The sequence below is a fragment of the Clarias gariepinus genome, chromosome 7, assembly GCF_024256425.1.
Source record: "Clarias gariepinus isolate MV-2021 ecotype Netherlands chromosome 7, CGAR_prim_01v2, whole genome shotgun sequence".
Taxonomy (NCBI): domain Eukaryota; kingdom Metazoa; phylum Chordata; class Actinopteri; order Siluriformes; family Clariidae; genus Clarias; species Clarias gariepinus.
Genome location: NC_071106.1, coordinates 21392501 through 21419658, shown reverse-complemented (window position 1 = coordinate 21419658; position 27158 = coordinate 21392501). Strand labels below are relative to the sequence as shown.

Here is a 27158-nt window from a genome sequence, read left to right as displayed (position 1 = left end):
AATATCTTACAAGAATGCCTATTAGACAACATTTTCATTGATCATACAAGTTATGCAATGCGTTCAAGTGATGGCATCAGCAAAAAGCAAAGTGAGAAAGAAAGAGAAAGAGCGAGAGAGAGAAAAAATGCCTGCTGTGTGTGCAGATAGAAGGTTAGGCATGTTTGGTTTTCTGTTTGTACTACATAATGCTGCACAATTAATCACACAAAAATCGAAATTGTGATATGAACAGGTGCAATTATTTAATCTCAAAATCCTGCAATTCATTACAGACTAGCTGTGCGCACACCTTCGTTCTCGTGGAATTTAACAGCACACTGATTAGCACATGTTAATAAATGTACAACGCCATCTGTTGAATTTCGAAATGAACTGAATTTTTTACATGTTAACGTTAAGTGCGTGGGATGAAGGTGTGAGATCGTGTTTATTAAGTAGATTTCAATTGCACACTCATAAGTGCAAGATAAAAAATGTACAGCACCATCTGTTGAATTTTGAGATGAACTAATGATTTTTCAAGGTCAATTTTTATTTTTATGATATAAGGGCATTTTCCATTAAAATGTTAAAATAACAGATCTTCTCTTCCCGTGGGCCGATTGTGATAAAACAAAGCCTATATGTTACTTTAAGCTTAGCCAAATACACCTGTGAAAATTCCAATAAAATTAGTTTAGTAGTTTTTACGTGATGTGTGCACAAACAGACAGATATAAATTCTTAAAACCATCTTGATGTGTTTTTTTGCTTATCTTACGTCCCCCCAAATTTATATTATGCAAGTATTCCTATAGGTCCATCACTGAGCTTTCACTAAGGACTACACAATAATTTCAAATTTTTCAGCATAAAAACTAATTTGCTACTGTCATTTGGCAGCCAATCACTGACAGCCAAGCATGAAGGCTTCAATTACCCACAGACTAAATTCTGTTTAGTCTAAATTCAGTATGACTGTGCACAATTGTCATAACTTGGTCGTTAATTCCATTAAGAAATAAATCAGCGTATTGTTGCTGAGGTTTGGCGCAACAAAACAATTTTTAAAGAAGACATTAGTGTATTCTGCCCTGCACTGTGCTTTTCCATGTAGCATGCCAATGATTAGTCACAATGGTGTCAGCTACACCATTAATGTTCACTGGCTGATTCACTTATGAAGATCCATGACTAGTGGGGAGTCTAAAAAACGCATTAAGTAGGAAACATCACTTAGAGCACCACTTTACATGAGTTTCTTTCATTTACAGAATCACCATGGAGTTTCTTCAGACTGGGAATGACAAGTAAAAGTTCCAAAGCCTTTCAAAAACTGAAAGCAAAATAATCTCCTTTATGCACGATCTGCTCATGCATTTGGATGTACTTTCTATATCGAATGTGATTTCCTAAAAAGTTCATCATCACTTGCACTGTTCCTGATGCGCATAATCACAAACATACATTTAATTTTACAAATGTAACATTATTCTTACAGTTTAGATGTCGCTTGAGAAAAACCAACTGTATAACAAAGTTACCACATAGTTAGTCGTGCGGCTCTAGTGTGTGAAAGTATGGTTTTACCTAGTTACTTTGAAAACATAATGCTGTCCCAAGTTATCACCTGAATCTATTTCATATTGTCCATTTAATCCTTTTCAGCCTCTGCCACTGCATGCATCTGCTCTTCTTTCTCCTTGCTGTTGCTTTTGCTCCTTTCCTCATTGCCTTCTTGCCTACTACATAAAAATCTATTTTACTAATAGCCCTGCACTGCATCTTCTCGCCCTAAGGTTATACATAATTTACTATTATTTAATATTATACATAATATTCACTTCCATGTAATGTCATCAATGTCTACCTCTAACTTCTACTACAGTACCTGGGCAAGAAAGTTAACTAAATCCAGCAAAGAAGGGCTAAAGCAGAGTCCACTGATTTTATTTAATAAAATTCACCTTGGTCTACAACCATCAAGTGTCCTTATACAGTAATCTGGCTGTAACACAAGCCTGCTGCTACACTGACCTCCGAATAAGTATGAACACCCCTGTTTTAAAGAGATTTTTTAGACTTGTCAGAGGCACACAATGATGACACCAGACAGCAAAAACTGTAACAATAATATTGTTCAGCACCAACAAAGGGAAGTTGATCCAACAAATGTATGTGTAAACCACTTATAATTTATAGCACATAGACTGTAACAGTAGTACTGAAAGAAATCACTTGTAATGTTCATGCCCTCTGTAACCTTCAAGGTGAAAATGAATTTTAATGAGAAATCTGACTTCTGCAGATACACTAAAGCACTGTTTCCTATGCTGTTCCACAATTGTATCATATGTCAAGAAATACTTTAATAAATTACAACTACACATTTAATGTACAACATGTTTGATTTAAGATACAGTACATACAGTAAAAACAGACTGAGACAGTTTCCTTGGTGCTAATACTCAATGTTTTTCCTGTTTGTCCTGCAGTTTATACACATTTGTCCAAAGTACAGATAAAACACAAGCACCAAACTGTACACTTACACATTAGCCTGATTCAGGACTCACTTTGGCAGATTCCTTTAGTGCACTGAGCCTGCGCTAAAAGCACTCTTTTACACCCCACATAGCGCACTAAATAATAAACAGCACTCAGGAATGAACGCTACCACACAGTTACCAAATTATAGCGCGTGAAGTCAAACAGTAGGAGGAAGTAGGCAGAGCGAAAAGGTTCCATAGATTTCAAAATAAAAGTCTCTCAATTATTTTTCAGTTCTTACCATCAGTGGGAAGGCTATGAGTGTGGATACAAGCAAATGCTGCTTGTTGATTGGTTTGCTTTTTGGTTTTAAAAAGAAAAAGTCGATCATGTGCGTCTTGTGTGATATTTTTAACATTAGTTTTGTTGCATTATTTGCCCACAAAAAAAAACCCTAACTTTAAATTTATACATAGATGCATACTGTACAAAGCTTTTCTCCTCTATAAAGGCTTTCCTCTAGATCAGCGGTTCTCAACCCTGGTCCTGGAGGACTCCCTTTCTTGCACATTTCTTTGTTTTCTCAGCTCTTATTAAACCAAAGCAAATTTATCCGCTGGATGGCATTGTGACCTTAGTGGTTAACATTGTCCCCTTGCATCTCCAAGGTCCGGGTTCGATTCCTGCCTCAGGACTGTGTGCATGGAATTTGCACGTTCTTCCCGCGCTTGGTTGGTTTCCTCTGGGTACTTCAGTTTCTAAAGACATGCAGAGTAGGCTAATTGACATTCCCAAATTGGCTGAAGTGTGTGTGTGTCTGTGCAATGGATTGGCCCCCTGTCCAGGGTGTACCCCGCCTTGTGTCCTAAGACTCCTGAGATAGGCTCCAGGTCCCCGCGACCCTGAATACAGAATAAAGCGGTATAGAAGATGAGTGAGTGAGTGACTGATGGAGCAGGGTTGGAGGTCCTCCAGGACCTGCTAGAACAGCTGCTCTAGATTTAATAATATTGCTTGAAGAGCTATTCTCTGACAGCCACAGGAGCATTAGGGAGGTCAAACACTGGTGTAGGATAAAAGGCCTGGGGCAGTCTGCAATTCAGTGCACATCAAAAGTGTTCAGTGGGACTGAGGTCAGAGCTCTGTGCAGAAAACTCAAACTTTCTCCTAGTGATAATCCCTCAGCAGCACGTACTCAGTGCCTCTTCATTCCACTGTGCCAGGTTTAACACTTTAATTGTAGAGATAGTCGATTGGGACATGATAAAGTTATTTCATTCTATTTAATCTTAAATCATCAATTTTCTTAAGCTCCTTATCATTGGTGGCATAGCAGCTTTCTTTTTAACATGACCTTCCCAAATTTCTTGGTCTGGATGATGGCTCTACTGGCAGTCTCCTAGTCCTAGCCACCTAGTCTTTATTTCAACATTTATGATAAATAACAAAAAAAAATACAGTATATGATTAAATACATTTTAGTTAGCAATGTCATTTAAAGAACTAAGACCAAATAAAGGAATCTGGTTTTAGCAGACCTGACTCAACTCCTATCAACTTAATTATTGGCACTGTAGCTTTCTGCTGTGCAAGCCTGAAATTTGTGAAGGAATCTCTGGGCAGGCTCTGCGTTCTTATCAAAGATGTCGACAGTACAGAAGCCTACATTAGCATCTGTAAAGGGAGGTGTCCGTCCAGAGACGAATCAGGAGATGTTGGCTCGAGTTAGGGGGAGAGGGGGAAGGAGACAGAGAGAGATAGAGAGAGAGAGAGACATATAGAGAGAATGATGAGGTAAGCATGGGGGCGTTCGCACCTTCGAGAACAGAGGCAAGAGGAGATAAGAACATAGCAGCAGGGAAGATTTAACACATTAATATCAGATCTATGAGGAAGAGAGCAAGAGAGTAGAAATAACCCCATGTATATAAGAGAATTCTCTTATAGTATCCCTATCAACCTGTCTGCATTTGCAGGTACCAGTCTCCCCTCTCCAGTGCTCTTACTGTAAACTCTGTGAAAGTGACTTTCTGCTGTTGAGCCTCGGACTAACTGTTTGTGTGTGTTTGGAGCACGCATTGAGCTTAATGCCAATAGACTGCATAGATTGTGTAGGAATAAATAAAAATCCTTTCATATCTTTCAGATTTACATTGTTCGCAACTGTATCACCTGCAGCAGTTTGAGACGTGCAATATAACCATATTAATAGGCCAACCCCTCTGATTTGTAGCTGTATTGTGATAGGTGCAAGCTCTTTAGGGAATTTCTAAAATACTGTATGTAGCAGTTGTTTTTAAGTAGTCATTTAGGCTCCTTTGCTCCAGAATGAATGTTGCATGTCTTTTTTCTTTTTTTTTTAATAATAAAATCTCTCTGTGGCTCTGTTGCATCTCGTTGCCAAACTTGCATCCCTATATTTGTGCTTAAAACCCAGTGACTTACTGCAATGTACTGCTGTAGTTCACATTTCTTGAGTGCTGCTTGTAAGTTGTCTGTACTCATTGTCTAGGAGCCTCATTAAGGAAAAGGGGCAACTGGATCTCCATGTTAGTCAAACTTCCCACTCATCAGAGAGTCATACAATTTGGCAACCAGTGTGTTAGGTCATTTATATTCAGGTTGTAATCAGCATGGACAACATTAATTCACTCTGCCGCACAAGTGAGGGCACCAGTCATTATACTGGAAGCACTCATTTCAACACTTCGTCTGCCACTGCAATCAGCACACTTAGTGTGCAGCTTTAGTGTGCTCTTATACATGCAGAAGAGCTACAGTATAATGAAACCGGTATAATGCAAAATACATAGCACACTTATTTGGAAGCATATACTTAAAAAATGTGACAGACATTCAATCATCTGTGGTTCTTGGGGTTTTGCCTAGGTCAAGTGCATTCACTGTATCAACTTCTCTCTTTCTCTCTCAAAATTATTATATATTTTTTTGATAAATTAGCTATTTGTACCAGGCAAGGAAACCAGAAGACATTAATCTCTAAAAGTTTCAAAACAAACCACCATAAAGTAAAAATTTTTATATGTGAAATCAAGAATTTTACTTAGACCTTTTACATTGGATTCAAAAGTTGTTTTTTTTCAATATTAACCTATTCTTTGATCTATATTCTGGTTTTTAAAACTGTCTTCTTCAGATAACCCCTCTAAAATCCCCAGTTTATTAACTATTACAATATATATATATATATATATATATATATATATATATATATATATATATATATATATATAAAATCCAAAGTATTGAAACAAATAAAAATTAAAGTCTATGTATAATTGAACATGTCCCGGGTGTTTAAGAGGCTAACAATCTTAGAATTATTAAACAATTAAATAAAAGCACAAAATGTTTCAAATTTGACGGTTTCACATAATTAAGAAAACATTCAAAAGGCAATTCCATGAACAGTACGGACCTCATAGAAACCAGACTTCACTCATTTGTAAAAAGTTTATTTAGAAACAAGTCAAACATAACACTTCAGTTAACAGTCCTCCCTGTTTAAATACGGGGGAAAGCTTAAACCGTGTAACTTAGAAAAAGCATCCTTAAGTCCTGACGGAATTAAGGATCAAAGTAAGCAATAAAAACAGAATTACATTATTCTTCATAGCATGACCTGAAAATGAAAAGGCAATCCTCCATCAATAACTTAAACGATAATTAAGAAAATAAACCATTTATTAAAAAAAAAAAGTGTGAAAATCCATTCCCTGGTGTGTATCTTGTCTTAATGCCAGCATTAAGTAAAAAGTTGATGCAGAATCTCAGAATGTTATGAGGTGCAGCGATAGTAGTTTTTGACACAGAGCACAAGACACACCTGGCAGGGGGGGAAGAGGGAGTGCGAGAGGGTTTCCTATTTCCTGCTGGATGGTACAAAGAAGAATCGAGACACGGCAGTAACACCAGCTTGAGACTGACCACTGATTTATGTAGCTGAATTGTATGAGAAAATATACGGAAGTAAACACTTCTCTGATGCTGTGGTGAGAGCAGTTACCATTTCACTAACAGTCGAGCAGAGACAGCCTAAACATGGAGCAATCATTTCTTTTTTTGCACATAGATATATTCTGCTATGAAACTTTTTGGTTGTAGCTAGAGGTAGGCTATGACTGATCTTAAAATCAAACTAAGAGTCGTATTGAGTGCTGTGTTTTTGACCTAGGGCGAGTTACTACCTGCATCATTTAAATCAGGTAATGCAGAGTTTCAATTCGATTATTACAGGCAAATAAATTCATGAAATCTTTCAGGGATTCAACTATACTGACCTACTCTATCGTTTCCTTTCTACTTTTCCATACTGTCACTTCTTCTTGTATTTCTTTTCAAACCTACAAATAGCATTTTCGCCTCAAAAGCAGTGTTTCATTAACACTGTTCCAAACTTTATTAGGAATATTTATAGTTCAGATCTTTAATGTAGTCTAATTTATATTGACAATTTGGTAATAAATTACATGATGAGTAGCATGGCTGACCACATAGCAGAAAAAAAAGCAGAATGCTGAAGCAAAGACATTTGTTTTTGCAGTAGCACATCGAGCCTGCATCTCTCATTTTATATAAAGCAATGTATGTTTGGCCACTAAGTTTTGCTTAGTGTGTTCTTAAGGCAATATTATTTTTGGGAGCATCACCTTAGACCACTGAATTATAAAAGCCTCAATATGAACATTTTGGTGAAAAGCTTAAGTGTAGCAGACAGATAACAGACAAATATTTAAAACTCAAATACATTAATATCATTTTAAGTTAATTTTGATACATACAGAAATGCATAATGTCTTTTTTTGGGGCTACATTTCCAACTCGACTTGTCTTTCAACTTTCAATTCATTAGCTTCGGAAAAATTTCCTTTATAACTAATGAGACCAATCTTCATCCTCCTCGAGTAAATCGGTCACCCTGTGTTTTTAACAAGAGCTCCACAATCTTAAAAAGAACTAAAATCCTGAAGCAAGCCAAATCAGAAACAGGTCTTGAAATATTTCATCATTTTATGATTTAACTTAAAAAGGTAATGTTGCATATTTTGCTCATATTTTCCGCAGTGAGTTCAAACAAGCAGCACCAGTAGGAGGAAAAGAAAGATAGCCTACATTTTCTGTCAAGGCATAGAAAAAAAGATCCTGAACTGGTACAAACATGAAAAACGCAACAAAATTTAATAAAAGAAGGTGGAAGCCGATATGAGCTGGTTGACCTTAATATGTGCTTCCTGCTGCTTGGTGCTTTCAAAGTGTGTTTTGATGTACGCCAACAAGAAAAGACTGGAAGATGCTGAGAGCGTCGGGTATGATGACAAAATCATAAGCCTTCCTTGTCAACAAGATCAGCAGCTTTTTTGACTTTTTGTTTTGCTGTTTTTTCCCTACCTAATAGCACAAATTTAACTAGCAACATTTACTGGTTTCTCCTACAAAAGCTTAAGGACACACACGTTATATATAGAAATGAAATAAAAAAAAATACAAAAAAGTAAACATATTGACTTTCACACAAACAAATATGAATAAAAATAATGAGAATGCCATTTCATTACAATAGTGCCAAAAAATTAAAATAAGATAGCTTGCATAGGGGGATGAAAGAAAATGTATGTAGGAACACTTACTGGAAGGCATCATGGGAACTTATTTAAAGGTATCATATAGTGCAAAACCCAAAGAAAAGAAAGGGGTGAGGGGAGGGGGCATCAATTCTCCCATAATCAGGTTAATACCAGCCCAAACCAACACACACCCTGTTAGAACGTTTTAGCAAGGGAGCGCTATGAAACCCTCCCCCACCCCCCCGACTTAGGACTTTGGTCTCTTGTGTAATTATTTGGGGCGATGGAGTTGTGATGAGTTGTGATGGAGACGGTGTCACCCTTTCCCTGCCCACTGGATTGCTGATTGCCATTAGCGCATCTTGTGATCGTCAGTGTTGCCCATGTTGGAGCCAGAGCTGGGGTCCTGCTGTCGCCTGGGCTGTGCCACACACACACACACACACACACACACACACACAAAAGAAGACCACAGTTATAAGTAGCTTGTAGTTTAAGGATTTGACCTATATATTATCTAACACTCTCGAGAGATGGCGATATGATACAATATTCTTCGGGGAAAAAACAGAAAAACAATCAGTTTGTTGTTGTGTCTCGATCAGAAAACACTGAGCCGTATTAAGCTGAGCAGACACTAGGCTATTATAGACACTAGTAAATATAGTTTTAATTACACCTTAAACATGAACAGAGCTGTTATCTGGACATGACGGAACACTCACTACCTCTGGCTTTCACTCAAGACATTTATGGGTTACAGTACAAGGCAGCTGCTTTCTGTTAGCTAGGTGTTAACTTATCTGCACATTATTATTATTTAAATACTGCCTCTATTTAAGAACCAAGTGATGATTTTATCTAAATTCAGTTTAGTAATACTTATTAGACAAGAAATAACTCTATCTAAATTTAGTTTAGTCAGCAAATACTAATGCTAAATCAATGTTGTGCCATTTATACAATAATCCATTACATGATGAAGCTGCATGGTGTACCACGTACAGTGCTTTATAAACATATCACGCCGGCCAATGATTTAACTACATGTAGGAAGCAGAATAAAAAAATATTCAGGTATTATAACATTTCACGTTAAATGCTGTACAAGATAAAACGTAAAATCAAACAAGTACATACGGAACGACCTCCAAAAAGGGCCTAATTATTTTTCCTTCTTTTGACATGCAACATAGAACAGCAGGGGGCAGCAGAGTTCAGCTCTGCTACAGACTCTAAAAACGGAGCTCCTTTTTTTGTTTGATGGACAGACATTAGTCTTCAAATCATTTAAAAATAAAAAGATGACTACTGCCCCGTATCACAGATACATATGTTTATGTGCATATGCCTAAATCTCTCCCAACATAGATGTTGAGACATGGGGGCAGACGATCAGGCAGACAGCAAGGAGGAGAGGCAGACATAGAGGCAGACATCGTGTGAGCTCATCGTCCACCTGACTAACCGTTATAGTAGCATCTAAGCCTGGAGCTGATCTAAACTTTTATTTCTTAACCTCTGTGTGTAAACTTTAGCTGTAAACAATAACGCATGCGGCCCTCTGTAATGTTTTTATACGATCATACAGGGATATGAGGATGAATCAGCAGTAGCTCAAACCCATTATGCCTTTTTTCACTGCCTTTTTCCACTGCCATTACTCACTCATGCTGCGGTTAGTGAGAGCAAAATAAGGAGAAGTTTTAATTCGAACAGCTTTGAGTTTCTAAATGCATACATAAACCTTGTAATCTCTGTGCCCTTTCAATAGAAATTAAAAGTTAAACATTTAAATTGTACAAAAAACAGCATGTCACTCAAACCTTGGAATACCGACAAAGCTCTTAACACCAAATGTAATGCGACTCCCAAGTCCGGGTTTTTACCTGACCAAAAACGATAAGGTTTTTGCCCTAAGCACAACAAACCACAATACTTATGAGCAATCTGGAAATGTATTACGTATTAGGCCATGCAAACTGCAAAACACATTACAGCTAATACAGCATTCCTGCTGCCTCTAAGTGGTAATTAGCAAGTTGGACCATCAATTCCGACCTCATGTACCTCTTCATGACAGAGTGTCTCTTGTTTGTTTTGTCATTTAACGCTTACAAAAAGCTAATTTAACTGCATTTGAACAGTTTCAGGGTGGCTATTAGTACTGTTCTACTGTAGTCAACAGCGTACAATAAAAAGTAATGATAGCAAGAACCTAATCAGATGATATCAGTTATAACTACAGTATAATGTTGATGGTTACCTTGTCAGAACAGTGATTATGATGAGTGTTACAGATTGAATCCACCTTCTGTGTCTGTATTCTAACTCTGTATTATTTATTTATTTATCTGTATAAATTTGAATTGTACAGCCCTGTTTTTTTGACATTACAATCAAAATCGGAAAAGAACTGGCAGTTGACGACTTCCCCAAGTTGACAAGTCGGAATTTTCAGTTTTGGGCATATTCTGTGTATTTTACCGGCTCCAGGCACGGATTACAAGTAATGCAGAATAAACTCTGCGATAAGTATCCACGCAAGTGTTTTTTTTTTTTTTTTTTTGTGTGTGTGTTTGTGCATGCATGTGTGGGTTTGTGTAAGACTGTGTGTCCATATCGAGAAAAAACAATATTGATCATATGGAGCCAAGCAGGAGTGTTTGGCTGTACCACAAGTCAATAGAGCTTAGATTAAGCTGGGCGAGACAGCACTCCTAATGAAGATGATCAATACTAATGATATATTAATACTTTCTGGGCCGGACCATCAGTCATGCGCTAATCCCACCTGCAGTAAGGCCGAAAGTTGGATGAAAAATGGCCCATCTATTCTCCATCCATCAGACAGAAGGCCATTAAACTCTTACCCCCATCCCCCCAATTCATACATCTCTGTGGTGGGACCACACACTCATATGCTTGCACACACACGCACACACCCATTGCTGTAAATATTACACATGCGAACAGAAAAGTGAGCCTCTATCACTCACACACACACACACACACACACACTAAACATCACCTCAGTCATCTCTAGGACTCTGTTTACTCTAAAAACATGTGTTCTTGTTTGCAAAGAAAACCTCGCCTTCTTTCTCAGATAATATAGTGCCATCCCTGCCATTGCATTTCAGCAGCCTGATACTCCTGGCCAGATTCGAACCAGTATTTCCTTCTCCAGAATAAATAGAATATAGGGATAGGGACCTGGAAAGTCGAGAAAAACTCCACAGCCGCAGTCTAAAAAGAACCTTTAAGAACCAAAGATGTCATTTTGCTGGTTGGATGGGAAAGTGTTAACTAAAGTTTAATTAAATGGTGCATGATTATGCAGAGATTATGGATTGCCTGGATGTCATGAATAAGAATTTTAGATTTTTAATCCCCACTAAAAATGCATTAAAAATGATATTTTGAATGATTGATTTTTACTAGAAGGATCGGCCCAAAAGTGCCAGAACTCTCAGGCGGCTTTCTAACATGACAGCGGAATATATTATTATATACAGTATACAGTGTGAAATTTATTCACCTTATATTTTAATAGTTTGTTTAAATGGCGCCATAGTAAATACTCTACCTTTAAAAATCCAACCAAAGAAAAAAAGGAATGTGAATCAAGTAATGTGTATTAGTAAATGTTTAGTGAACTGCAAAATGCTGAAAATGACCAGATTTCTTTCTTTTTCTACTTTATTTAGAAAAGGCCAAATTCTTTATTAACCAAATTAGGTATAGAGTGTATTGAAGATGACCTTTAATTGAAACTTTTTTCCCTTTATTTAGCCATTGTACCTTACAACATTCATGCAAAGTACAGAGAATAAATTGGTTTGATCGATGATCAGCACTTAATCACTTGTAAGCTTAATCTGGTGTAACTAATTACCTCCTGGATCTCACACTAAGAGAACTGGCTTCCACCTGTGATCGACTGTAAATATTTTGATTAGTTCATAATAAACACATCAAATCCTTGGACATGCTAGTGCTTAATTGTGCATCTTTAAGCAAACAATCTTCTACGGTTGGCATGGCACTTACAAAAGAACTCAGCGATAAAGCTGTTGAAAGGTAAACGAAAACAGAAAGGGCCACAAAAATAATTAAAAAATCTTTTCCCATCCCCAGCACCACAGTTAAGTCCACAATCAAGAAGTGGAAAGTGCATGATAGAACCAAGTTCCTGCCTGGATCAGGCTGTCTGTTCAAACTGGGTGGAAGAGTGAGGAGGAAACTGCACAGAGAAGTTAAGAGGAGTCACATGATGTTAGGGTAAATAGTGGTTATTGTGTGCATGTGACAATATCACAAGTGTTCCACAAATATGCAATGTATAGCCTCTCAAGAAAGCTTGTATTAGATCTTATTTGAGCCAAGCTCACCATCCATAGAACACCATGCCGACAATAAAGCACAGTGCTGGAGGCATCATATTGTGAGTTGGATGACCTTACATGGCCTAGTCAATGTTCATGCACTAACCCTATTGAAATCTGTATGGTCATTTTAAAGATTGCAGACGTCCATCCATTAAAGGGAATTTTTTTTTTATTGTTTTTTTTCCCTTTTGCTTGGATGTTATCAAATAAGCAAATAAAGCAGTAGAACAACATTTATACCCAATTTAGTAAGATATACAGTGCATCCCAAAAAATATGAATATCATGAAACAATTTCATAATTTAATTTTAAAAAGTGAAACTCATATTTCAGATTCATTACATGTACAGTAAAATATTTCAAGCCTTTTTTGTTTCAGTTGTGATGAATACAGCTTATAGCTCATGAACTCCAGTATTTCAAAGTATAAGAATATTTCCTAAGGTTAATCAAGGTAGGATTTACAATAAAAAAATTTAGAATAACATTATGTTCGGCCAATTCTTGGTCAGGCTCCTTCAGCACGAATTTCTTCGCCAATGCGGCATGGCACGGAGGTGATCTGCCTGCGACATATAGATTTTCTTTGATGGTCAGGTCAGGCGAGTTGGCTGGCGAGTCAAGCACAGTAAAATCATGGTCAGCAAACCAGTTACCGATCGTATTGGCATTGTGTACGGGTGCTAAGTCCTGCAGGAAAATTAAATCTGCATTTTCATAAAGCTTGTCAGTAGACAAAAGCATGAAGTGCTCAAAAATCTCCTGGTAGATGGCTGTATCCACTTTGGACTTGAAAAAACAAAGTGGCCGAACACCAGCAGGTGACATGGCTCCACAAATCATCACAGACTTTAAAAGCAACTTGTATTCTTTTACTCTCCACTCTTCCTCCAGATTCTGGGAGCTTGATTTTCACATGAAATTTAAAATTTACTGTCATCTAAAATGAGTAATTTGGACCATTGAGCAGCAGCTCAGTTCTTTTTCTACTTAGCCCAAGTAAGACAATTCTGACAAGCTGGGTCGAGAGCGGCTTGATACTAGGAAGGCAACAGTCTTAACTCATTTCCTTAAGCCATCTGTGCACGGTGGCATTTGATGCACTGACTCCACCCTCATTCCACTCCTTGTTCTTGAATTGGCTTTATTTGACAATCTTCTTAATGCTAAAGGCATCCCTGTTGCTTGTGCACCTTTTCATATCACATTTTCCCTTCCAGTCAACTCTCCATGAACATGCTTGTAAAGGGTGTCGATTATCATCTTTTTGACAGCTGTTAAGTTAGCAGTCTTCCCCATGCGTTTACTGAACTAGACTGAGAGACACTCAGTGTCGAAAATATTCTCCTTTACTTGTAATGAATCTAGAATAAACAAGAGTTTCACTTTTTAATTAAATTAAAAGAAAAAAAAAGGAAATTAACTTTTTCGCAATATTTTTCGTATTGTACATACAGTATGTTTTTTAGTTAAAACTAGCACTGGCTGTGAGTCTTTATCTGTAATTTTTACACCTTGCCCTTTTTAAATAATTTTAAGCATCATCAAGATCAGGGAGGGAGAAGATAACAAGGTGTAGGGCTGGGCGATTAATCGAAAAGTAATCGAAATCGACAATTAGAACCTATAATCGAAAAAAAAAAAAATCCCAGGTCGATTATTTCGATTACTTTCCCTTTAAAAACATAACCGCGTGTGGAGTCATGTGACCCCGCTCTGTTACGTTATTTCGCCAACATGTCGAGCATGGAGAGCTTAAACACAGACAACTGAGCAACAAGAGCAGCTTGTACCAAAGAAAAATGCAGTCTCCGTTATTTGGACACATTTTGGCTTCAGTAAGGATGACACTGAACAAAATGAAGTCAGATGTAGATACTGTAGAAAAACAGTTTCGACGCCCAAAGGTAACACCACCAGTTTGTTTCAACACTTAAAGCACAATCACGTGTTATGAGGGCAAAAAAATAAATAAAATAATCGTTCATTAATCGTAATGAAGTCGTTTTGAGTTAAAATGTTCAATTAATCGAGATTTTGATTTTAGGCCAAATCGCCCAGCCCTTACAAGGTGCACAAATATTTAGCTTTCCCAGTTTAATTGCTCCGCTTTGTCATTTTGTTCATTCTGTGGCAGTAATAGTAATCTAACTATAATAAAGCATAATAACCTTTATATGTTTAAAATGTTTTGACCTGCAGAGTATGTAAAGATCATGACTGAGGTATTACAGTAAAATATAAACCAGAAAGCGCAGAAACACATATTAAGCATGAATACACAGACCAAGCTGCTCTGACGCATGCACATGCTTTAACACAACATCTGTAAAAAAGACAAACCCGTGCAGTCTCACACACGAACACACACACGCGCACGCACACATACCCACACACATGCATGCACGCACACACGCACGCAGAAACACACACGCGCGCACACACACACTTACAGGCACAGACATGGTTTAGTGCATGACACAGGGATAGAGAGAAGCAGAAGAGACAGACCCTGGTCCGTGAATGCCATCAGTCCCAGATTTTTGATGCCACAGGGTCCTAAAAAACACAATTTGGTTTTCATCTTAGGAGCGCAGTTTGCATCGACTTCAGAATGATTCTGTACTAAGCAAAGATTCTGCATGCACTGAGCCACAAATCAACAATTAAAGCACATGTATTACACACACACACACACACACACACACACACACACACACACACACACACATACACACACACACTTAACCCTAGTAACAACTCAGCTGCATTTTAGCATATACTCATTTATTTCTGTTAATTACAGAAGTAACAATTAGCTCTAAGCATCATACATTATGTTAGTGGCTGTAATGAAGATGCTAGCAGAATAAGTATAACTGCAGGACAATAGAAAATACAGCGAGCAACAGCACACATAAAGACACAGCACATCCACCTGGTCATACACACCAACAGGGTTGCCGTTTTGTCCCACCACATTTCTATATATACAGAATATGCTGTTGTGTATGCATGCACTAATCTGTCAGCCACGCACATTCACCACTAACACACACAAACACACCCACTCACCTCCAATTCGTCACGGTGCGAACGATCCCTGTCCTCGAAATCACGAGTCCTCCTGCGAGCCTCCTCAAAGGCAGCCTGCGCCAGAGCGTCCTCGTGCTTTACACACACACACACACACACACACACATACAGGGGGTATACCATATACTGTCAATGCAGATGGAATCTGACAAATTAAAAAGTTTTATTAAAAAGTAAGAGGTTGATGTGGTTCTATGTGTCCTGGTTATACCTGTGCTCTTTCGTCATCATATTCCAAACAACCCATCCCATCCAGACGGGTCAGATCAATCCAGCCTCTCCATATCACACACACTCCATTTAATATCATCGGGGCCTTAAGGTACACCTGTGCACACACAAAGACACACACAACATAGTTCTAATAAATGCATGCAAAAGCACATGTATACAAAAGTACTGTTAAAAACAAACCACCGATGTGGCCAAGACATTAGAATCTGTAAAGTGTTAATGTGAACACCAGGCTATACATTTACAAAAATAAGCCAAACACAAAACCCACGAGTATAAGTGGGTTTTTTTTGCGTATCAACTGGAGCTCAATTTCAATTAAAGGGGAATAAATGATTATGCAAACATGTACCCAACGGATGTCCTTTCTTTATGTCGGAACCAACTACTCTTAAATTTGTACCGGCAAATAAAAACACCGCACTGCGTCATGTCCGGGCACACAATGGCCCATTTGAATTGGAAAATATGTGGCCCAGTCTTAAAAGCTTTGACAAAGAAAATATGAGGACATGCTTTAAGATGCATATATAATGCACTGTTTTTTATTTTTTTTTATTTTTTTGGGCCCCGACCTCATGCTCTGGTGAACTTCCTGTGATGAAACTGTTTATTTTTAGAGGCTAGCGTAGTGAGAGGAAAGACTACACTGACGCGCTCTTAGCAGACATGAGCAAAGCCAAGTCTGAATTTATTTATACTGATCAGGGGCAACGGTACACCGGGTACATGATTACATCCATATGTGTATATGGAGGGGGAATGAAGTGTGTATGTGTGGGTGGGATTGTGTGTGTGTGTGTAAGAAAGAGAGAGAGAGAGCAAGAGAGAGAGAGAGAGAGAGAGAAATGGGGCGATAAAGGTGTTCAAATTTGGCCCTAAGCCACAGGATGTGTCATGCCTTAAAATGCAAACTTAGACTAAAGTGTGCAGTCTATTAGTTCAGGACTGCTGTGTATTTCTGTTTCGACATGGTGCATGGTCAAAAACACACGCGCACACACACACACACTGCAGGTTTTGTCCTGCAGAGTATGTGCTGTAAGGATCATGACTGGTCCAAACCATACAGGCACCCAAACCCCACAAGTTCCAGCACAGTGGTATAAAGTCCATATAAGCACGTAGCAGTGTGTGAATGGTCACGAGACACTTCTCTGCCACACACTAACAACACAAGCGTTGTCTGTCATTAGACGGTCATTTACTACAGTGTTTTCAACGTTGCTTTTTCTACTTCTCTATTGTATGAGCTTCAGCTATGAGGAAATTACAAGTATAAGCAGTCTAAAATACCATTACGCACACTTAAGTCATAACTAAACGTTGTAAATGTTTGAAAGAGTTAGAAATTTGTCAGGAATCAGAGCCATGGTCACACTGTCACCCTACAGTAAGAAGGATGGTAAAGGACAGAAAAAGCCAGAAGATAAGAATTTTAGACTTTTAGAATGTTCTGTTCACTCGGTTATTTTTCGGCTTTAGACAATTTGGGGTGATTACAAAAACATCTGCACATCTGAACATGGTTAGATAAACCTTTTGATCATGCACATCAGCATGTTTGCCAACAAACTGATCTGCATGGAAGTACCTAATACCCAGTATCACACCGGTGCTTAAGGGCTGGTGGTTCAGGGTACCTCGTGAATCCTCTACTAATAATCCCAATTTTGTTAGCCATTCTCAACTACCAGTTGCTACACCCATGCTTGGAGTTTCTGAGTTTGAGCTATTTTAAAGCAGGATTGCTTTTAGTTCAGTTACTATAAAGTACCTATAAAGTAATGTAAATTGCCACTTTTAAGGCACCATAATAGCAATCTAACTCCAGTGTTGTCATTACTTAAAAGTAATTTATAAGAAATACACCATAGAAATGATACATAGTACATGAGTATACACTGCTCTCACATACCAGATGTACCAGACTTTATAAATGCAAGGCCTTCGAAGCACTTGGTAACCAGGTGCTGCTTATTCTCTCTACCCCCCACAGCTCTGGAAAAAGAATGAGACCACTGCATTTTCTTAAATCAGCATCTCTACAAGAATGGCAACCATTCCATTCTAGCGTCTGTTAAATTTCAACACAAGTACACCTCGCTGTGTTTCATGAAGTACTTGGAACATGATCACCTAAATCAAATAAGGAAAAGTATAAAACCACTGTTGTGTCCGTCGTTCTCCTCTTGCACTTTACCCAACTGGATGGCAACAACAGTGGTAGTAAAACCTCAAGGATAATTAGAATTGGAATAAACCATGCCAAAAGTGCTGAAAAGAAAAGTTTTAAGTAAAAAAAAAAGTGTTCAATCATGGACATAGAAGCACTTGGGTAGTTTGAGCATCAGGTTGCTTCCATCCTTAAAATTTAAAAGATAGACAAGAACAAGGTTTAGCAGCAGACACTAGGGACAACAAAGCTGTAGACTGTGAAAACGAATCTCTAATGACAGGGAGGACCACAAACTCATTCAAATGTCACTCAATAACCATAGGATGACATTGAGTGACCTTCAAACACAGTGCCGATTTGAAGCTGGGGTAAAGTGCACGGTGAGGAGAGTTCGAATCAGGCCATGTTAAAAGGAGTCAAATCGAGCTGTCTTTCACAAAAGAGCTGTGATTGCAAATCAGGGTTAATCCACTAAATACAGATTTTTAAATGTTCCACAGTTAAAGCATTAGTACCATAATGCTGAAAATTTAACATATTTTCTTTGTCTTATTCAAGATCTGCAGACGTTGAATTGGTTTTGTTATTTTGATGTGTTCATCATTATCTTTTAATAAATGCTCTAAGTAACTATATTTTTATTTAGCATTTGAGAGAAATGTTGTCAGTAGTTAAAACTCTTCATTTTACCAAAACACACACCTATAAAAGTAAAAAATGAAGCACTGATCATTTTGTGATATATTATGATAAGGTAGTTTCAGTAGTTTCCTGTGCTGTGTACAGTATGTACATTCTAAATAAACAAACATTAATAGACCCAACACACATTTTTCTTTATTTAGCTCCAATACTAGCACGGTACTTGCTGCAGTCAATGACAGTGACATAAGACACAACACATGACTTTCTACAACATCTATAAGAGTGTGTGCATTTCTTACTGCTCGTAAGATACTTTGAATTAACAAATTAGATATCTTCATAGACTCTGTCTCTCTCTCTCTCACACACACACACACACACACACACACACACACACACATAGGGGAGATAAAAATCTGATAAAAAGCTTAAAACCTAATCTAGGATTTCAGCCAGGAACCACAGTGATGGTTCAGATAAATGGTTCAGATAATTCATGTGCTGGCAGAGAGGAGATCTGATCACATTAAACCTCTAAAGCTTTGAATGTTTATTATTAATGTATGTATAGATGCTCAAATGTGCAGCAAATGATACCTAACCAACCTACCTTTACATTTATGACTATTTATTATGTTATTCTGTAATGGCAAGTGCTTTAAAGTCTGAATGTCTGTACTGCTCACACTAAACTACGTTTCCTATGTTCATTTTAGCATTCAGAGATGCAAGAAAAAGTAAAAATGTACATTTTTACTTTATAAATTAATTGTCACCTTCTGCCTCATGAGTTCTTACAAGAATTCTAAAATATGAAATAGAAGGCAATCGTAGGGCACAAAGGTGGGTCTTAAAGGTAGCTCTCAGTTAAGCGCCTGCTCAGCGAGAAACGGGAGAAAAGTGGGGAGACGGTGAGCTCCGAGCAGAGCACTGCGTGAGAGATGGACAGTAAATGTGCAGGGCTCCTACCCCAACACTCAGTTCACCTGTCCTTGTTATTTTGAAAGCAATGATGTGCATGATATTTCCAAAGTGGGACACATCACAGTTCTGGTAAATGTCATGCTCACTGATAAGCAGAAAGCTTTTTCAAGTTTTTATCATTTTGATATTTCACATGATCTGCCAAAAACTAGTAGGTACAAATATAGGTTTTTAAATAAGGCTTCCAAATAGTTTGAAATCAGTTGCTTAATTACTTTATCCTGCAAGGTGTGTAACTGAAACTGGCAGCTGTGGCACAGAACAAGGTTCCACTGTAGAAAGAAAAGCTACCATTCAGGAAAAACAAGCAGATTTTTGCCTGTTTATTAAAGTAACTTGGCATGGAAACAACTTCACTGTGCCTGTTACATCAGAACTCATTTATTGCCGTTTAAAATTAAAAAAAAAAAATTTGCACACTAATATAAAAAAAATCACTTATTTATAAAATAGTTGCAAAAATGTCTATGTGATGTACCCATAAAAACCTCTTTCCATAAAAAAGACTTAAACTTTATATCTTAAATGCTCAATAATACTCCTTTTCAACTAGTTTGGCATAAGCATACAAATAAAAAAAATTACTAAATAGTTAAACGCCATTGTTTTAAAATATTACAAATAATTTGGGGAATCATGTTAATCAAGCTAATTTTCTCAGGTGTCAAGGTAACTGCTGTTTAAGAAGCCATTTTATTAATATTGTCCTAGAGGATTATGTGACAGAAACTGATATCAAAGAAGGACCCACGATTGACCGAGACACCTTTTAATTAAATATAAATATAAAGCATAAAATATATTTTTATGACATGGTCAAGTAAGGTTTATGATGCTAAACATCGAGCAACAAGTAAAGTTTAAGATAAAACAGAATTCATTTACTTTCGCTTAATTACTTACCAAAATGTTATTTTTATTTTATATATTAAATATGCGCTATTGAGGACTGGAAACATTTCCAAGCACACACAGCCTAAACACAGAATTATTTAGACTTCTTGCACTGCTACCCTCCCCAACCTCACCACCACCATCACCTTCCTCAGTCTTTTACTTACATACACACACCCAAGTTGTTTAGACATGTTTTATCCTGATCTATTGTTATTTTTTTCAAAGCAGAAATCACTAAAGATCTTATGAATTTACCCTAAATGATTCATGTTGAAGGATGTGTTTTGGTACTTTGAAATGGTAGTATGATAGTTCTTATTGCATGTTTTTTTTATTCTATAAATATAATTACTGTACATACATTAAGACAGATTAAAAATATTTTCTGACAACGTTTGTTCTGAGAAGTTGGTTGTACAACACTATCCTTTCAGGTTTTAATAACGTTTTGGAGCAATCTTAATCCAATTTCAGTAATTTTTTGCTTCTTCTGAACCTTCAACTTTTAATTAGGCCAAGCAGTATATAATGTAACAGACATTAACTACTTCTGTAAAGAAGTACACTAAGACACAAAATAATCAATGACTTGCATTATATAAAATGACAAAATTATTGAACAAATATTTTGACTTCCCTTTTTTTCCCTTGGACATTTTGATCCCTTTTTATCCCATGGGTCACCCCATCAGATCTAACCTGGCTAGGGACTGCACTGCATGCATTGGCTGGTTTGTATGGGGTTTAAGAATAGTGGCCACCATTGCTCCACTAATATTTTTTAATTTACTCTAAGGCCTTGTTCACACGGGCGTTAAAATCGAGCGTTTTTCTTGCGTTCGTAGTGTCCGGTGAGCGCGGATCAAGCGGCGAGTGTTTTCTACACGTAGGAGTCAATGAGAGTGTTCACACGGGCTTTGGTGACGTGCGTTTGTCCGGCTGCGCGTTTATATGGCATCAAAAAAAACGTTGCATGCAGCTTTTCCTTGGCGTTCAAAACCCAACGAACACAAGGAAAACGCTTCTAGTTCGTTTTCTTCGCGTTCATTTTACGCTTCAGAGGACCGGATATAACCTATGATCCTACATGCTATACATAGGGAAATGCGGAAAAGGGCAAAATAAAAAAAAAATTTTGTTGGAGGATTATGCGGAAATGTTCGCATTTCTTCATAAACCACAAAAAAACTTCCTTTAATCCGACGTTGTGCAGTCAGAGAGTGAACCCAGTAGCGGCGGGCTTTCATATCCAGTTCCCAACACACTGCCCCCACAGGTGAACACACAAACTACAATTTGGGCTGCGGGCTGACGTTAGAAAGAGACAAACGAACGCCGGTGTAGAAGTCAATAAAGTGGCACTTCAAAACGCAACATAAACGTCTAGGACGTTCAGAGCACGTTTGTTTATCCAAAAACTTAACGCCCGTGTGAACAAGACCTAACAGCAGAGCAGCAGTGTTTTAAGCAAAGCAGCAACTTATTTCCAGATGGATAAATACATTAAATAATTAAACAAACTTAAGCTGTCACATACTATAACAAAAATAACAACATAAAGTGTGTTTTTGACTTTAACAGAGTGAACAGAAAATCACAAGCAACTCTTGTTTTGATTTTAGATCAGCTATCCACAGCTCGTTTTTATTTTTACACAGGGTTTATTTGTTCTTATATTACAGCCTCTGAGCTCAGGTGAAGCCCCAACAGAATTCACAAGAGAATGTCATTTATGCTGCAGTCACAGAAGTGATTTTAATTAGAATAAATATGATTAATACTCTATATTATTACTTTATTGATCCATTTAAGAAAATATTCATAACAAATACATTTTAAATTTACAGCAATTAAAACACTTGTGGGTGGGTTCTCCTGCCTCACCGCTCCAGGGTCCCCTGAGAACTGATTATCGTCTTTCACATCTTCACCCCGTGGCTCTGCGATTTTCCTCCCACCTCCCAAAAATACACTAGTAAGCAATGCTAAAATTGCCACTCTCTGCCTGATTGTGTGCGTGTGGATAAAGATGTACTGAAAATAAATAAATAAAAACACGTATATAATAAAGTTTCACGTTCTGCCACTGATCCACTCAGTCTCTCTGCTTTAAATCTCTCTGTACTGTATATCTATATTTCTTTTTTCTCTGCACTGCTATTTTCACTCTTTCTACAGGCTCTCAAACACAGACTATTCACTCCTTCTCTACACTGTCCTCAGCATAAATACCCTCAAGCACACTGACTGATACACTGATACACACCAATATGCAAAGTTAAGGCTGGGAAGCATGACAGCAGTTTAAGCTAAATATCAATGAGAACATGGTGTCAAAAGCCAAGCTGAAATTGCTGCTCATTTCAGAAAGATGAATACTCAAACATTTAGGTCAGCGCCCCCATAACCACACGCTCTCTCTTTTACTCACACACAAACACACACTGTGAGCAACTGTACTATATAATTACAGAGCAAATTTATGATAAACTGCTGACAAATGACAAAAACATTTGCCTCAAACAAATAGCAGTAATATAATCTGTCCAAAGCTTGAAACAAAACTCACCAGCAGTTCAGCACGAAGGGCGACAAAACATGGAAAAACGCTGAATTGAGATATTAACATAAATAAATTTTTATGGTTTTACTCTTTTTTCTTCCACGTTCGTCCAACCCAAACAGCTTTTTCTACCAACCAATACAATGATTATGCCTTTAATAACATATATAAAAAGTCTTCCAGCCAGAGAGAACATTTATAACTCAATCAGCTTAAACACACAGTTTTCATTGGAGGCATGCCAGCAACATATACAGATGAGGAGTAGAACTCCTCTCTCCCTTTCTCTCTCTCTCTCTCTCTCTCACACACACACACTCAGGGTTACTGAGGTCATTTTTATTTGATGTGTATATGTTTTGCTATTTTTCCTTCCCTAGATTTTCTACCTAATTTAGTCTTGGCCAATTCCCACCCACCAATTAAATCTCCCCTATCACACAACAGCCACCACCCCTGGAGGATGAAGACTACTACGCGTGTCCTCAAAGTGACGCGATCCCAGCCAGCTGCAATTTGTTCATATTGTGTAACACACTCAAATGAAAGTGCTATTTGCCATCTTCTGTATGCTCATAGACACAAACGACTAGCTTGCGTTGCTCTGATTGGAGCATAGAGAGTAAACTACTTGTCCCTCACAGAAAAGACCACCAACTCTTACTGTAATGAACTCTGGCTTCTGTGGCATTGACAGGATTTCTGTTGCACCATCTGGCAGAATCTCAGTGATAATGATACGCTGCGATCAAGGAGCTGGGCTGTTATCCTGATCTATAACATATCAGGTGCAAAAACACTTTTGCATCTTCAATTTTTCATACTTATTTGTTCTTTCAAACTTTATGCAACATTTTACCCATGAAACAACACACATTGCAGCCTTAATTGTAAAAATATATAATATATTATTTCCTTCTTCCCTCCCCAGCACTCTGACTGTGTCCCGTTGATCTTACCCTTGATCTCTGTAATTACCTGTTCTGGTACATTACTCTGATTAGCTGTAGAGAAGGTGTAAGAGGAAAGCCAATTCAGCCTAATGCACATTACACAATTTCAGCTGTGATAATCCTGCGGCCAGCTGCACGCATGCCTACTCCAGCTGCATGCTCCAACCGCGACCAGTTGTGTAGTGATTTTCTCAGTCTGCTAGCCATCACTGAGGTACTAATACTTTTCACCATTTTCTCTGTTATGAGTTGGTTTTACTGTGAATGCCTTTGTGTCTAGTTTCTAAAACAGAGGAGAAAAAGAGCCTGTGAGTCTGAGAAGAAATCAAATTCATCTGCTTTCATGTGCCGCAGATTTCTAAATCCAAATTATTATCCATCTGCTTTTTTGGAAAGTGAGGAGAAAATAGAGCAAAACACAGTGACGGGCTATTGCTTTTACAAGCACTGTTTAGAATCCAAACGTTTTTTTTAATAGTGCAGTGTGTGTCTCATCTGATCGTGATCGTGTAGTTTGTCCCAACACACCAAACAACTCATCGCAAACAATTCACGTAGTGCCGCTGAGACAGCATCAGACATTTGGAGATTTAGAAAGTCATGTAATATTGCACTTAGTATTAACTAGTAATCTAGATTAGGGATAACTAAACTATTACATAATAAAAAGACTAGATAATGATGCTGGGTTTTGGACAAGCCAAAATGAAATGAGTCTGTACCCTACGGTACATCCTCTAAAGGAACGAGGCACTGTTAAAAAATATGCATGAAAGACTCATTATTCTTCAGTAGCACGAGCTTGTGTGTTGTCAGTAGTTTTTAGATAATGTGGTACCTCCAGATGGATCTTACACTGCTACAAGTCCTAGCTTGTTTTGCATGGAGTTATAGTAACAGTACAAAGCTCTCGGATAAAAGGAACAAAAGAGTTGGAGGACAAAAGAAAAAAAGAAAGCCTCACTGTGTTTATTGTGATTTCAGTAAAATAAAAGGCTTGCTGTCTTTAGAATGGGATTCTGACATCCTATTTGAATTTGGTAAATGATATGGTGCAGAAAAAAGTTGGGGGGGGGGGGGGGGCAACAAGGCAGGGTGAGGCAGTGTGTGTGTATATGCAGTGTGTGTGTGTGTGTGTGTGTGTGTGTGTGTGTGTGTGTGTGTGTGTCGAGAAGAGAAGTGGGGGGTGGTGAGTAAATAAAGGGATTCATTTGTGCCAGGCTTTTGATTAAAGTCGCCAAAGCAAACCTGTCTTGTTTTCCTCATGGGTCCTTTCCTTTAAACACATTTGCTTCACTTTGTTCAGGGCAGTGGTTTTAGATAAACCTGCATGTAAACATCACTGCTTTTCACTCTTCCTGTCTACAATGATTCGAGGAAATACATCATTTGAATGGGTAGCGCATTACCAAAACCCCTCCCACTTGTCGTTTATATGTGTGCTGAATAGCCGAAAAGGTTTATGGTTTAATTTCTTTTTTTAACTCTTGCTCGCTCAATTGCACACACATACACACATTTGGAATAAAATAACAGTACACTTTGAACTTCCGCTACTGTCTAGGATAATCTATGATGACAGCCAATTTTAATTACAAATTAGGAATTACATCATGTTACATAATACGCCAAGAACTATCTCTTTCTCTTTCTCTCTCTCTATCTATCTAAAAGCTGACATTGACTTTCCTCTCTATCACATTCTCTACCACAATCCTTAAGAAAGTCTTCATTCCGTTCTGTGCAAGCATTTTCTTATCAGGTAAGATAGCTTCTTACTGAGTCTGGGTCTGATTCCCCCTGGCACCCAGCTTTCCCATTATTAATAATGTTCCGTATCCGAGTACACTCGGATGCACTAGGGGCAATGGGGGTTCAAATGGTTAGGGATTCAAGTTACTGCTCGAAAGGTCGGGGGTTCTAAGCCTTAACCATGAGCCCTTGAGAAAGGCCGTTAACCCGTTTTGATTCAAGGGCCATGTGTCATGGCTGACCAAAGTGTATATAAAAGCACGCCAACTGTACGGTTGCGATATTGGAGGAGACGAGCGGTTCAGCTTTAAGGTGGGAATCAGACCCAAATTTCTTTATTAGTCCAGAGATCCCTTTGTTTGAACGGAACGGTCAAACAGTTATGATGTCAGATTCTCAATAGCAGTCCAGGTCCGTGTTTTGGCATATTTAGTTTTCAAACCTGTTGCAAATACCAGCTGAGTATACCTGACCATCTTTTTTAAGTTGACCCAGACATGACTGGTCGATCTGTGATCTAGTACGATACACAGTTTTCACACTTATCAAATAAACTGGGGTCAACTGGGAAGAAGGGTACTAAAATTTCTTCCCTGTAGAAATGTATTCCCTGTAGCTCTGTATTGATTTGATGCGCGTTCTGTTGCAGGCTACAAAATGGAAGGGAGCAAAAAAAATATCAGAAAGCCAAGAGAAGAAGAAACCAGCAAGAGAAAACAACAGAAATTGTCAGTAAAAGCTTATGTTATGCCTGAGCTGTAGATTTTTTAAATTAATTGTCTGAAAATAAAAACTTAGTGTTTTTATATAATTATTTATTTTAATGTGTGCCTTTTTTTGATACTTAAAGTCATTTGAAATACCTTTTTTGTAGTTTTTGCATCTGAGAAATATTCGATAGCTACAGCCCTATTAAGTACGCAGTGTTTGGACTGAAAGTTCTGCTGTACTGTAATGTGAGTTGCAGTACATAGCCCGCTCTTATGTGTTGCAACTTGCATTGCAGCACAACGGGATGTGTTGTTACACCAGTGCACATTCATGATGTTAATTAAACAACATGTTGACCGTAAACGTACATGTACGTGAGTTTTCATAATTTGAATCATTGCCCTTTATCCTGCAGTGCTGAGAAATGAAAGAAATATGTAAGAACATGAAAATAATCTCCATCCCACACACATACACTGCTGGAATGTGTGTAACCTGAGTTCAAGTAATAAGTCTTTGTAACTCCCAATGTGTAGTGAAAGATAACAGATCTCATGTGTTATAGTGTATAATGCTGTTACTTATAAGGTGTGAGGTGCTTTTACTTATACATTTTAATCTGATTCTTCAGATCAATTAGTGTGTGTGTGTGTGTGTGTGTGTAGCTTCCTGAATACTGATGGTACATTCCATCG

General features: G+C 37.8%; 1 protein-coding gene across 4 annotated transcripts in view; it reads right to left on the bottom strand.

Moving 5' to 3' along the window:
• Window positions 1-5932: 5932 nt before the first annotated feature.
• Window positions 5933-27158, bottom strand: part of cbfb (core-binding factor subunit beta) — a 41872-nt gene continuing 20646 nt past the window's right edge. The window contains exons 4-7 of one of the 4 annotated variants that reach the window (XM_053500436.1): window positions 15757-15873; window positions 15525-15620; window positions 14961-15008; window positions 5933-8478 (exon numbers count right to left, since the gene is read on the bottom strand). In XM_053500436.1, coding sequence (XP_053356411.1) covers window positions 14979-15008; window positions 15525-15620; window positions 15757-15873 — 243 coding nt within the window. In that variant the 3' untranslated portion in view covers window positions 5933-8478; window positions 14961-14978. The remainder of the gene's footprint in view (window positions 8479-14960; window positions 15009-15524; window positions 15621-15756; window positions 15874-27158) is intronic. The other 3 variants (XM_053500437.1, XM_053500435.1, XM_053500434.1) reach the window with 3 other exon arrangements.